Source organism: Sinocyclocheilus rhinocerous, unplaced genomic scaffold (assembly GCF_001515625.1).
Source record: "Sinocyclocheilus rhinocerous isolate Xijiao unplaced genomic scaffold, SAMN03320098_v1.1 scaffold1166, whole genome shotgun sequence".
NCBI lineage: Eukaryota > Metazoa > Chordata > Actinopteri > Cypriniformes > Cyprinidae > Sinocyclocheilus > Sinocyclocheilus rhinocerous.
The window spans coordinates 586,707-599,198 of record NW_015646356.1 but is presented as its reverse complement, the minus strand read 5'-3'; the positions used below and the strand labels follow the sequence as shown (position 1 = coordinate 599,198).

Here is a 12,492-nt window from a genome sequence, read left to right as displayed (position 1 = left end):
ACACACACACACACACAGATAAATAGATAGATAGATAGAGAGAGAGAGAGAGAGAGAGAGAGAGAGAGAGAGGGAAATTAAAATGAAATAAAAACAAAAAATAGTGTTGATAGACCCAATTGTGTCAGAAGGGACTTCCTTTTTTCCTAATTTCATAAAACAACCACAAACATATGCTCAAAAAACATCAGCAGCTTTTGGTGACTGACAAAAATAAAAAATAAAAACATAGCACAATTACTAGCCTGAAAAGATTTCCCCACAAACCCATTTTATCATACACTAGGCACAGCGTTATCACGAGAAAGAAGCTATTGATTGGATTTAGGAAACTATTTATGGATCGCATTGGATTGGCCTAATAATTTATGCCACTTTGTCCATTACAGAAGTACTTACGTATGCTGGCAACTTTTCTCTGCTCTCCACTTTTCCTGCAGTTGTGTGCTTGCTTACACTGCACTCTCCGTGCCTTTCCATGGCTCAGCTATAATGGCTGGTAAATGTTTGCTTTTACCCAAGAAAGGTGACTGATCTAGTGTCAGTGTGACGTGTAGCTGGTGGCTAAGCGCAGTTGAGACATGATTCTCTCCAGAGGCAGCTCTCCCTCAATATGCTGGATGAACTTTGGGATGGTTGTGTGCTGAATAGGAAGAGAGAGGGGGCAACATGCCAGCTGGAGACTTGCCCTCTATGCCCTCCTGTCACCACACACACACACACACACACACACACACACACACAAACATAGATAAATGAGAGCTTAGCTTCAAAACACACACGATGCATTAGATCCACAAAGACAGAGCTTACCCTTAAATTGTGCACACACACACACATACAAAACACAAACAGCATTTATAGAGTATTATAAATAATGTGGTGACATTTTTTTTCATCGAAGCAGAGAATAGTCATAGGCTGTTAAAAGCGGCTTTATTGTGTATGAATGAGAGAAGTCTGTGAGTTCTGGGCAGTAAAGGTTAGTCCTCTGCCCGTATTCTGCTGGTTGTGTTACTGAAATGTCACACTTCCTGCATGCTGAAGGTCACTGTTGCAGGCTGGAGGAACTGCATGCTGACAAAGAGAGCAACACAGAGCATTAGGGGCCGCAGGGAGGGGAGAGGGGGACCTCCACAATGGGACCATCACTGGAGTAAAACTGTAGGTAAGCAGAATACAGTGCTGTGTTGAGGTCACACACACATACCCCTCCGCACTCCAGGAAGCAAGCACATCCATCTGTCCATCCATCCATTCACTTGTCCACCTATTAATCAATTTAGCAATTTTCCATCAATCCATCAACACATATTTCTATCTATCCACCTATCTACCTCTATCTGTTTGTCTCTCTATCTACCCACATTTCATCCATCCTTCTAATTTCCTACCTATCGGTCTATCTACCTGTATTCCAGTTCATCTACCTATAACCATCTATCCACCCATATGGATCACAAAACCAGTCTTAGATGGGTAGATAGAGTAAGTAGATCAATAGGTAGAGGAATGGATGGATGTATATATATCCCTCTATCTATCTATCTATCTATCTATCTATCTATCTATCATCTATCTATCTATCATCTATCTATCCTCATATTTCTAACCATCTATCCACCCAAATTCCTATTCATCCCATCTTCCTATCTACCATCTATCTACCCATATTTCAATCCATCTTCTTACCTATCGATCTGCCATCCATCCATCCATCCATCATGTCTATCTATACATATGTAATCACTTTCTCCATTATCTGTATATCCAATTTATATATCCATTTATCTATCAATCCATTCAAACACATAACATCAATACATTTATCAATCAATTTATAACTCAATCTGTTCATCCTTCTATTATCTATCCATCCATATTAATTTATACATTTTGTATCCATCCATTCATCCATCTGTCCATTCATTTTTTATTTATACTATTTTTTATATATAATCCAGAAGTTTATCTATTAATCTACTATCAGTCTTTGCTTTTTCCATTCATCTATTTGCTTTTAATCACAACACCATGATCACAATGATGAGGCCAAAGATAGAAACAGCCTCTGGAAACTATAACGGAGCCCAGATGAATAGAACAAGAAAGAAGAATGTTGAAAGAGTGGAAGGGGTGCAATGAGCTGGAAGACACATCCATCCAAACAATCCTTCTGAATACAGACGACAAAAAAAAACAAAAAAAACATTAGTAAATTTGTAAACAAACAAAGCAAATAAAGACCAACCAATCTTTTTGATTCATGTTATCCCATTTTGACACTGAAAACCATGTGGAAACTACCAATTAATATAGCTGTCAAGTGAAAAAATGAGAAGGGGGCTGAGATATAGAGGATTTGTTCTGTGCTGATGAGCAGACGCAATAATGTCTCTCCAGCTCTGTGTTATAAAGGCACTGGGTGCACGGATGGTTCATGTATCTTCTCGACGTATATAAGCGTGTCCTCATCAGCATGCGGTTCCCGACTCATCCAAAAGAGCTTCACCGTGGCAAATGGTTAAAGTGTCTCTGCTGCTCTCATATAGACACCTCATCAGCAATATTGAGTCTGGTTATTGTCTTGCTCTGCAGAATTGAAAAGGTTACTTGCCGTCCCCTGGAAAAATAGCTTGTGTTGATGCACTTCGTCTCGGAAACAAAAAATTTGCTAATTTATGGGGCGTATTGAATTTTTGGAGAAAATACCAATAACGCTTTTCCATGGGCCGTTTGCTAATGAGTATAGAGCTGAGAGGGAAAAGGCTGATGGCGATGAAATTCAGCCAATGATGTTCTTTTGCTGAAGAAAAGAAGAAACCTATCAGCGTAACTATAGAGTGGAACTTTAATGTTATCTGGTAACATCATGCACTACATTTTGCTGCTATTCTTAAATTTCATTTACATGCAGTCACGAATAATGCAATAGTAACATATTAATAATTTATAGGATATTACACACTGTATTTTTCAGAAATTGGAGTAAATCTATAGCCTAGTAGCTAGTGAATATGCTCCAACACAATAAAGAGACAGTTCAACCAAAAAATAAAAATTGTCATCACAAAATATTTTAAAGAATGTTGTGGTTCAAAACAACATTACATTTCAGTTCCTGAAACCCACGATAATATGTAAAATATTAGTAAGCATAATGTATATAAAATCATCATTTATTGGGTACTTTCAATAGGGAGTTTGCGGTCCCAAACCCTAACCCCTAAATTTCAACTTAAGAAAATATTGAAATAATTTTTTTATTTTTTCCATTGTTGTTTTTTTTAAAAGTATCTTTTTGATTCTTTTAAAAAGTGAAGTTCAAAAAATATATTTATTTTATATTTTCTTTGTAAATTATGAAATTTTATGTAAAAAATGTGTCCCGCATTTTTCATGTCACTACCGAAACATGTATGTTTTAATCCATTGGCCGAGACTGATTTTAACTACACCCCTAAATTTATGATCAGGAAAAATTCCTGTGTCCCCCTCTCTCCTAGCTACAAGGTGTGAGTAGATGGGTTCCATTATTTTGAGGTAAATGTGATCAAAAGTCTGAAAAATCTGTGTGTAACTTTAAGGAACGTCACTACAGAACACCTTTTTTTTTTTTTGCAAATAAGCACACTTTTTTGGGAGTTATTCCATAACATTTAGTTTTTATATGTGTACCACTGTTCTGAACTGTGCTAGCTAACCATGTGCTGATTAGCATCTTTGAGCTAGGTTCAAAAGTATCTAAAATTGTCACTACCGAAACATGTTATCATTGTTTCAGTACTGACAAAAGGGAACACATAATCCTCATATTTTGGGGAAATAAACAATTTTAGTACAGTTATGCAATTTTTTTTGTATTGTAGTATGTTTTAGTATGCGAGCTAAAATTCTGTAATGTGATATGGTCGCTACCAAAGCATTACAGTCTCTAACAAAAATGTGCAGTCACTACCAAAACTTGGGATGTTTTGCCAAAAATAAAGTATACTGAATTATCAACTAAAATGTTATGAGAGTTTTTGGTTCAATGTTTATTCAAACTAATGAATCCTTAACTTTGAAATCAGTATGATCAACTTTTTGCCTTTTGCAAAGAAAAACTGAATTCAAAATACAACAGAGTTCATAAATTACACTTGAAATATTGTAAAAAATGTAATTGTTATTGATTTACCAGAAAAAAATAAAATAAAATAAAATAGCAAAAACATATATTTACAATGTAGATGTAAGCAAAATCTTAACAGGTCAATATAACCCTTCTAATTAAATTGTTATTACTGTGTTTCGGTATGACAAATTTGGGGAGAGGACAAATATTCCAAAACTTTCTAAAAATACAATATGAGCGTTAACTACACAATTACTAGAAATGTGTACCTTGGATATTATACAATTTGCATACATACTTTTAAATAATTTTTTGGAAAGACAATTTTTTCAAGACATTTCCAACTCTTGACTTTGGACCAATTCTGTAGAATGGCCCATATACATAAAAGTAGCATCTAAATAGGAATAAATATAACTAAAACAGACTAACAAATAAGCAACCTTACAGCATTTTGAGGGTCTTCTTTGTGTTTTACAAACAAAAGAGCACTAAAAGGTACCATGGTAATACCCATTAGACTTACAAGAGAGAAGTCAGGCGCGTTTTGGCACAGGAGTCGAGGAAAGACGGCCTGTCTCTGCCCTCTCTCCTCTTCCTCAAAGACATTACCATACATGAAGCCATTCATCATGGTGGAGTGGGCGTGCACGTCGATGTAGAACTCCAAACTCACTTTCTGTAAATCACATGGAGAGAGACACAATGATTGAGAGAGATCAGACAGACAAGTGGAAAGATGAACACATCATGTGAACAGTATTTAAAATAACTCACCATTATCAACAAGAGAAAAAAAAATATTTATAAAAAAGATAAGGATTGTTCAAATGTACATTCATATTCATGCTATTCATATACATAATATAGGCCTATAACAGCTCAAATGTTTGTAGTCAGAAAGAAATTATTATTTTTTAAAAAGAAAGGATGCATTTAACTCATCAAAAATGAGTCAATACATTTATAATGTTACAAAAGACTTAAATTGCAAATAAATGCTGTTTTTTTGTTACTTTAAATATATCAAAGAATCCTGGTAAATGTCTCAAAAAAGAGTAATGATAGTATTTTTTTTTTAAATATTACAATAGGAAAATGTTATTTAAAAAAAATATTACTTATACTGTATTTTTGATCAAATAAATGCAGCCAGGCTTCTAAAGATCCCCATTTTGTGCTCCATGGATGGAAGAAAGTCATTGGAATGACATGAAGTTGAGTAAATGCTGACAAAATGTTCATTTTTCCAGTTAACAAAGACAGCAAGTGATTGACTGTCCATAGAAAATCAGAGCAAGCAAACATCTTAAATATTAAACTATCAAACTATGCTGTGGTTTCACATCAACGATGCTCCGAGTGCAAAAATAAGCACAGCATTATTCATCACGGTCCTGTGAAAGAGCAACAACACTCCTGGGTGTTTTATAGAACAGCTGTCACAACTGCCATAGTTTAGAGGGATCAATTCATGTTCCTGAGTCAGCAAGCGAAGCAGGCACGCCTCACTACCTCAACCGCGGCCCGGATTTCAGCCGTTTAATGCAGAATAAATGATTAATATGGACCGGGAAACACATACAATAATATTTGTCAGCAAAAAAAACTCACAGAGCAGAAATTCAATTCGGAAGTGTCACCAGAAAGAAACATCTCAACAAAGAAGACCGAAAACATGTATGTACTTCTGCGAAAGCAGTATAAAAAGACGTCAAAAGTGTTTACATCCTCAAAAAAGCTTTTAGAGTGTTCAAACGGTGGACAATCCTTCAGATATGCCCCCTCTCAAGCCTCCCACACACCATTTTGGCTCTGTGTTGTCTCAGTTACAGTCTAACAGCACTGCAGTGCAGGAAACTGCCGCTCCATCATGGCTGCCACATCATTAAGCTTGCGCTTGGCAAGATGATGAGAGAGACACTTGTGTGTGGTTTTGTGGTTAAGGATCACGCTGTCGAGCAGAACGAGATGTCACCACGCGGAGGGCTGCCGTTTGATGCGCCTCGTCGCCGTGTGTGTGTTATTGTGTGTGGGTGAGAGAGAAAGAGTGAGTCACGGCGCTTCGGTGACAAGGCATCAAAAGGAGCATCATGCTCCACGTATCTATACGGCAACAAAGTAATGGCCATTTTGTTTGAGGCTGCCTATCTCTCTCCATCCGTTGTGTACATTGTAAGCATCTGATGCAGGCATAATAGGGCCCACTCCTCTACCCTTTGACCCCCTCCCGCGCTCTCTCCATCTACGCCGAGCCTTTTCTTTCTTCATTACGCATTCCGAAGCGCACCTCGAATCCCGCGGGTCATCGGGAGAGGGAGGTAAAGCAGAAGTAAGGAAGAGAGAGCGAGAGAGAAAGAGAAACATCAGGAGTCAAAGACCGAGAGAGAGAGAAAGAGAGAAAGAGATGCGAGTGGGGGGAGAGATCGGGCAGCACCTGGTGCTTGAAATTCCGCTCACAGCCAAAGCAATTTCCTAGTGAGCGCAGGGCTGTCAGGCCTCTGATGGCAGGCGGTGAAATATGGTGGCTGAGAGCGGGGCGGCTGCACGCATGCCAGTCTGATGGATGGAGCCCGCAAGGAAGAGGGAGAACAACACACAGACAAAAAAAAAGAGGAGGAGGGAAAACGAGAGAGAGAGAGGCACTGGTCACTGTTAAGGTAGCTCCATCAGCTCCTTCAAGGGGTTCCCAGTGTGCAGTAGAGGCGGGTAACTGTCTAATCGCCCACATACTCGCCGTGCATTACAAAGTCGGGGTGGGGCCGCTGACTTTGCTCACATGTATACACGTTCACACACACATTTATGACCTTTTCTCTCGCTCAAAGAGATGCTTAAGATCACACGCTGTGTAATGGCAATGTATGCGTGAAGTGCTGTGTTCCTTCAGCAAGGACCGTTGGCTCATTTTGCACCGTTAACAACATAATTAAGAGTGGAAATGAAATGGCCGCTGCGCCGCTCTGCAAGAGCTGTTCTCTACCTCCGGGTTAGAAGTAACCTTTCAACACTGATCTGGGACCAGGTGCCAAAGAAATGAAAAGTGAAATGCAAAAAAGGAAGACTTTCATACCTGGGTCATTCCACTTAGCACCTTAAAAAAAAACTAGGGAAGTTGTTTGTTAAATAGATTTTCTAAAAGACTAAGATGAAAATGAATTTGATGACATGAAAAAAAAAATTAATTCATTAAAATAATATTATAACTTTATACAGAATAAAAATATGAAGTGTATGGAATATTTCTGTTGATAAATAAGTGTTGTTATTAAAAACTAGTTAAATAACATTAAAATTAAACTAGTTTAAAATATTTTCATAATTGAAATAGAATATAAATATTCGATGAAACATTTAAAGCTATACAGAAATACAGAAATAAGACAAAACTAAGATTTTAAATGTACACTAAAAGGGAAAGTTCATGCAAGTACTTGATGGTGAATAAATTATAGCAGAATTTTCATTTTTTGGGGTGAATCATCTTTTACATCTTTTTAACATGTAAAAATAAAAGCAAATTCAAAATATTAATAACTACTATAATGGTATATAATTTGCCATTTTTCTGTTTAGAAGTGTATAGAAATTGGGGATATGACAAAATAGCAACTACTATTTAAATAATTAAATAATATTATGAAATATTATACACTATCTAAATAAATAAATAGCCTAAATATAATCATTGTATAATTTACCTCAATGATCATGTAATTCTAATACTGTTAGGGAAATAAAATAAATATGAATTCCGAGTATTCCGATCTGTTGTAATACTGATATTGTAATAAAATAAATATAATTTCCATATTCAAAAACTGTGAAGTGAGTAATATCCCTATTACTATAATATAATACTCATTTATAGAGTTATATAAATGAGTATTATATTATAGTAAGAATGACTGACTGTTCCTTTGGTATAAAAATATCATTTTCAAGGTGAAAATTACATCCATCTCGAAATTACGACTTTATTTTCCTGTTCACACACACATTTATGACCTTTTCTCTCGCTCAAAGAGATGCTTAAGATCACACGCTGTGTAATGGCAATGTATGCGTGAAGTGCTGTGTTCCTTCAGCAAGGACCGTTGGCTCATTTTGCACCGTTAACAACATAATTAAGAGTGGAAATGAAATGGCCGCTGCGCCGCTCTGCAAGAGCTGTTCTCTACCTCCGGGTTAGAAGTAACCTTTCAACACTGATCTGGGACCAGGTGCCTTCTGTCATGGTGCTGAGCTCGTGGAAGTCAAAGAAATGAAAAGTGAAATGCAAAAAAGGAAGACTTTCATACCTGGGTCATTCCTCACACACTCTTAATGTGCTGTCAATCAAAGGTGGACAATACTCCGCTAGCTTAACGCTGATTGATTGTTCAATTAGCATGCGTCTCTGACCTCCAGATTTGTTCATTTGAATATGTAATTAAGCAATTAAGGGCAATTAAGAAATTAGGAATATGAAAATAGAGCATAATTTGAGTGTTGACGTGTTGAATATTCAAGTACATATAAAAAAAAAAAAAGAAGTTAATGCTCATCACACTTTTTGCATGTGAGGATAGCAGGCAAACGTCTATCTGTTCCTTTGAGTAGAAATGGAAGGTCAAAAGAATTTAGTCGGACGAGCACTTATCTAAGGAATAGTAATTAGTCTGGGCTGTTAAGGCCCATAAATGCTCTGCTTATCTGTATGAATTAAGAAATGGTGCTGATTTAAGCAGGATTAGAAGCTGATGCATTTAACCACAAAGCACTTGGCATCAGCAATACCTATGAAGAGAGGACGCAACAGATTCTGCTTGCTCAGAAGTTTGTCCATCCTCCGCGCAGACGAGGGGAAAAGAAAGAGATTTTGATAATGCAAGACTTGAAATACAGTTGTGATGTGGAAAATATTCTGATTGAGGTCAAAACACACAATTACATGCAAAGCGAAAGCAGAAAAGGAAAGATGGAAGGCGTCTGTGTGCGTGATCTTTGAAAAGACAGCTCATCAGACAGAGGTCAGATTATGTCTCGCTTTTCAGATGTTTGCCAGGGTGGAAAATGGCAGCGCTCCATAGTGCAACAGTTTCCATCCTCCTTCCTTCATTAGAGATGGTATACACAGCTCTTCAGCACAACACAGATGTGGCTTAAAATTCGAGCTGGGTAAAATAGCTAATATAATAAATATTTCTGAATGTTGTGTTGACATTCATATGTTCACACACACACACACACACACACACACACACACATTTATTTATTTACATATTATTTATATAATATGTAATATTTATACTGTTATTCAGCAAGGGCACATGAAATTGATCAAAAGTTAAAGTAAATATTTTTAAGTTGTTACTATTTCAAATTCTGTTCTTTTTAACTACTAATCAAAGAATCCTTAACAAAATTATCTCCGTTTTGACAAAAAATATTAAGCAGCACAGCTGTTTTTAAAACTGATAGTAATAAAAATGTTTCTTGAGCACAAAAATCAGCATATTAGAATGATTTCTGAAGGATCATGTGACACTGAAGACTGGACTAATAATGCTGAAAATTCAGCTTCGCTCTCATAGGAAATATATTCAAATAGAATACATTATTTTAAATTGCAATATTATTTCACTGTAATACTACTTTTACAGTCAAATAGTTTTCACTGTATTTTTGATCAAGTAAATGTTATTTGAACTGTAGTGTATATTTTTTCATATTTGCTCTGAAGTGGCTAAAAACTTTGTGATTTTTCCAGTCAGCGGAACCATCATTTCGACCATACAGCCATTATTGCCAATGAGATTCAGAACGGAGAGGAAATGCTGATGATACAGAATAACCATTTTTATTTATATGAGGGAGCAACTGTGGAACTAGCATGTTTTTAGGAAACATAACAGTCAAATAAAAAGCTTAAGATTAAAATACCATTTCTAACCAAACATCAGAAGCTCATCTGTGTTTCTGACTTCTCTTATAAACAATACGCTTAAAAACATGAGAGGTACAGAGAAAGAAAGAGAGAAAAAGACAAGTCCAGATATTTCAGAGATTCACTGAATGTGAGATGATGGAAGGACGGAGGACAGGAAGTGATGATGGACGTAAATTGCCCGTAAATCTCGGTGATCGCTTAGAAAGGTGCGTCTGACACCAGAGGACGTCTCAACTCTCTCTTTCTCTGTCTTTCTTTCTCTCTCGCAAGACTGCTTTCTGCCACTATCAGAATCACACACACAACAGCTCACTCGAGAGTGTAATATGGCGAATTGTTTCAGTTTAAAAACCACTCAGGTGACTTTAGTTCTCAAAGAGATGGATTGAACACAAAATCACATCAATGATGTGTTCAAAATGTACCTAAATATGGGCTTGTTTCTGGCACAAACAAAAACACTTCAATGACACCACTGAAAAAAGGCAATGAAAACACAGCATTAATAAACTGAATAATTAGGACCAAAATAGCTGTATCCTCAAAGCAAATACAAAGTCATTGCCAATATCAGTTGTTGTAGAAATGCAATAAACTTTATATTAGTAACTGGTATAATTTGAGCAGTGCTGTATAATTGGTGTAAAGTGCTCTTTCTGCTAGCACAGGTTTAAACATATTTGGCTCAGAAAGGTATGCAAGCTAGCGTGTTAACCAAGAAAGGTTTGTGCAATTAAAAGGTGAGTGCATGTTGTAGATTAGCATGCGTTAGCTTAGCATGGTCTTTGTTAGCATACTGGGAACGGGAAGCTGGTGTGTTGACTTGGCACTGAACTCTGCCTGCTATTGAACCAGTCGCAGCCTTGCAGACTAATTAACATCCATGCTACAGTTTGTGTGCAGTTGAATATGAGAGCATGTCTGTGTGGAAGCATGCATTTAAAAAAAAAAAAAAAAAAAAATCTGGAGGTGCTTAACCTTCAAAATATTATTTTTCAAGCCTGTTAGCCATATGTAAATACAGGTAACCTAATTTGTGTGATTTTGCTATTGCATTCAAACAATAAATTGCTTTGATTTGTGCTGTGTCTAACGTGATTAACCATAGAGAACACAGCCAATGCCAGTCTGGCTTGAGATCTCGCATGGCACGCATATTTGTAATGTGTCTGTGTTTGCATTTGTGTATGTGTATGTGTGAGCGTACTTGTTTGCATTTGTATGTATTTGTCAGTATAGCTGTGAGATGCTCAGTGTGATGTTGGGGAGGGAAGTGTTTCCCCATCCTGATCTCTCCTCCTCTGTTGTGCATACTGGGATGTATTTATCAGTCAAAAACCCTCCACACCATATTGTGAACAACAACAACAAATGCACAAGTAATCCAAAACTCCATGCAAATCTAAACTGCCTCACAGACATTAGCAGCTCATATAAGCTCAACTCACAATAAGCATACTTCTCATTCTGCAAGTTGGAATTTCTCTTGATTTCCCAAGATTATTACTCAGCGGGATGAATCTTAAAACCAAGCATAAGAGGCATCAGAATGAATACAAAAGCCATATGAACCAATAAAAATGATGCCCCATGACAAAATTAATATTTTACTTGAGTTGCAGTCCAAATAGTATGTGATATGATAACGAGAGTTATCCTCACAGAACAATTCCATAAAACACATCAATATTTTTACATAAACAGTATTGTATTTATGAAAAAACTCACAAACATAATTAATACATAATAATTTAGGCCCTATTTTTAATTGTAACTTTTGTAATGTACAAATTTAGGGGGTCACCTGTATAATTTACATCAACAGTTAAGATGATGACTTTCATATGTCAGAAAATGGACATAACAATATTGCATCAAAATGATATCAGGAAATCTATCAATAATATTATTCTGATTAAATTTGCATGTCTGTTTTTATACTGCATAGAAGTCACAAACATATACGGTATATTTACACACAGGAGCAGATTTTGTCAGGTGAACTGCTTTCGTGGAGCAAAGGAAAGATTTGAGAAGCAGCTCCATTTTAGAACATTCTTGTTCTGCATTAACTGTTTGGTTCAACATTTAAATCTACACTACACAGCAAGCCAAAAGGATTATTGTAGCCTAAAATATCAACATTGTGTTAATTTCAATGCTCGTGTGACATCCCTACTTGTGGTTCGCACAGAGCTGTCAGGATTTGTGGTACACTGCCTTGGAACAACTAAACTCCAGGTGTAACGCCCCTGTGTCCTTATTTGGTTGTTCCTGTCCTCATTATTAGTTAATTACCTTGATTGTGCTCACCTGTCTGCCCCTCGTTATCCACCCTATATTAGTTCCTGCCTCCTGTAGTCTAGTTGGTCGGTTAGTGTGAATGTTACCCTGTGTGTGTGTGTGTGTGTGTGTGTGTGTGTGTGTGTGTGTGTGTGTGTGT

The 12,492-nt window shown here is 36.7% G+C and overlaps 1 protein-coding gene across 1 annotated transcript in view; it reads right to left on the bottom strand.

The window, feature by feature from the left end:
• Window positions 1–12,492, bottom strand: part of LOC107707579 (cytosolic carboxypeptidase 6) — a 347,536-nt gene that overhangs the window by 19,321 nt on the left and 315,723 nt on the right. The window contains exon 10 of the mRNA XM_016511653.1: window positions 4,644–4,796. Within this exon, the coding sequence (XP_016367139.1) occupies window positions 4,644–4,796 (153 nt within the window). The remainder of the gene's footprint in view (window positions 1–4,643; window positions 4,797–12,492) is intronic.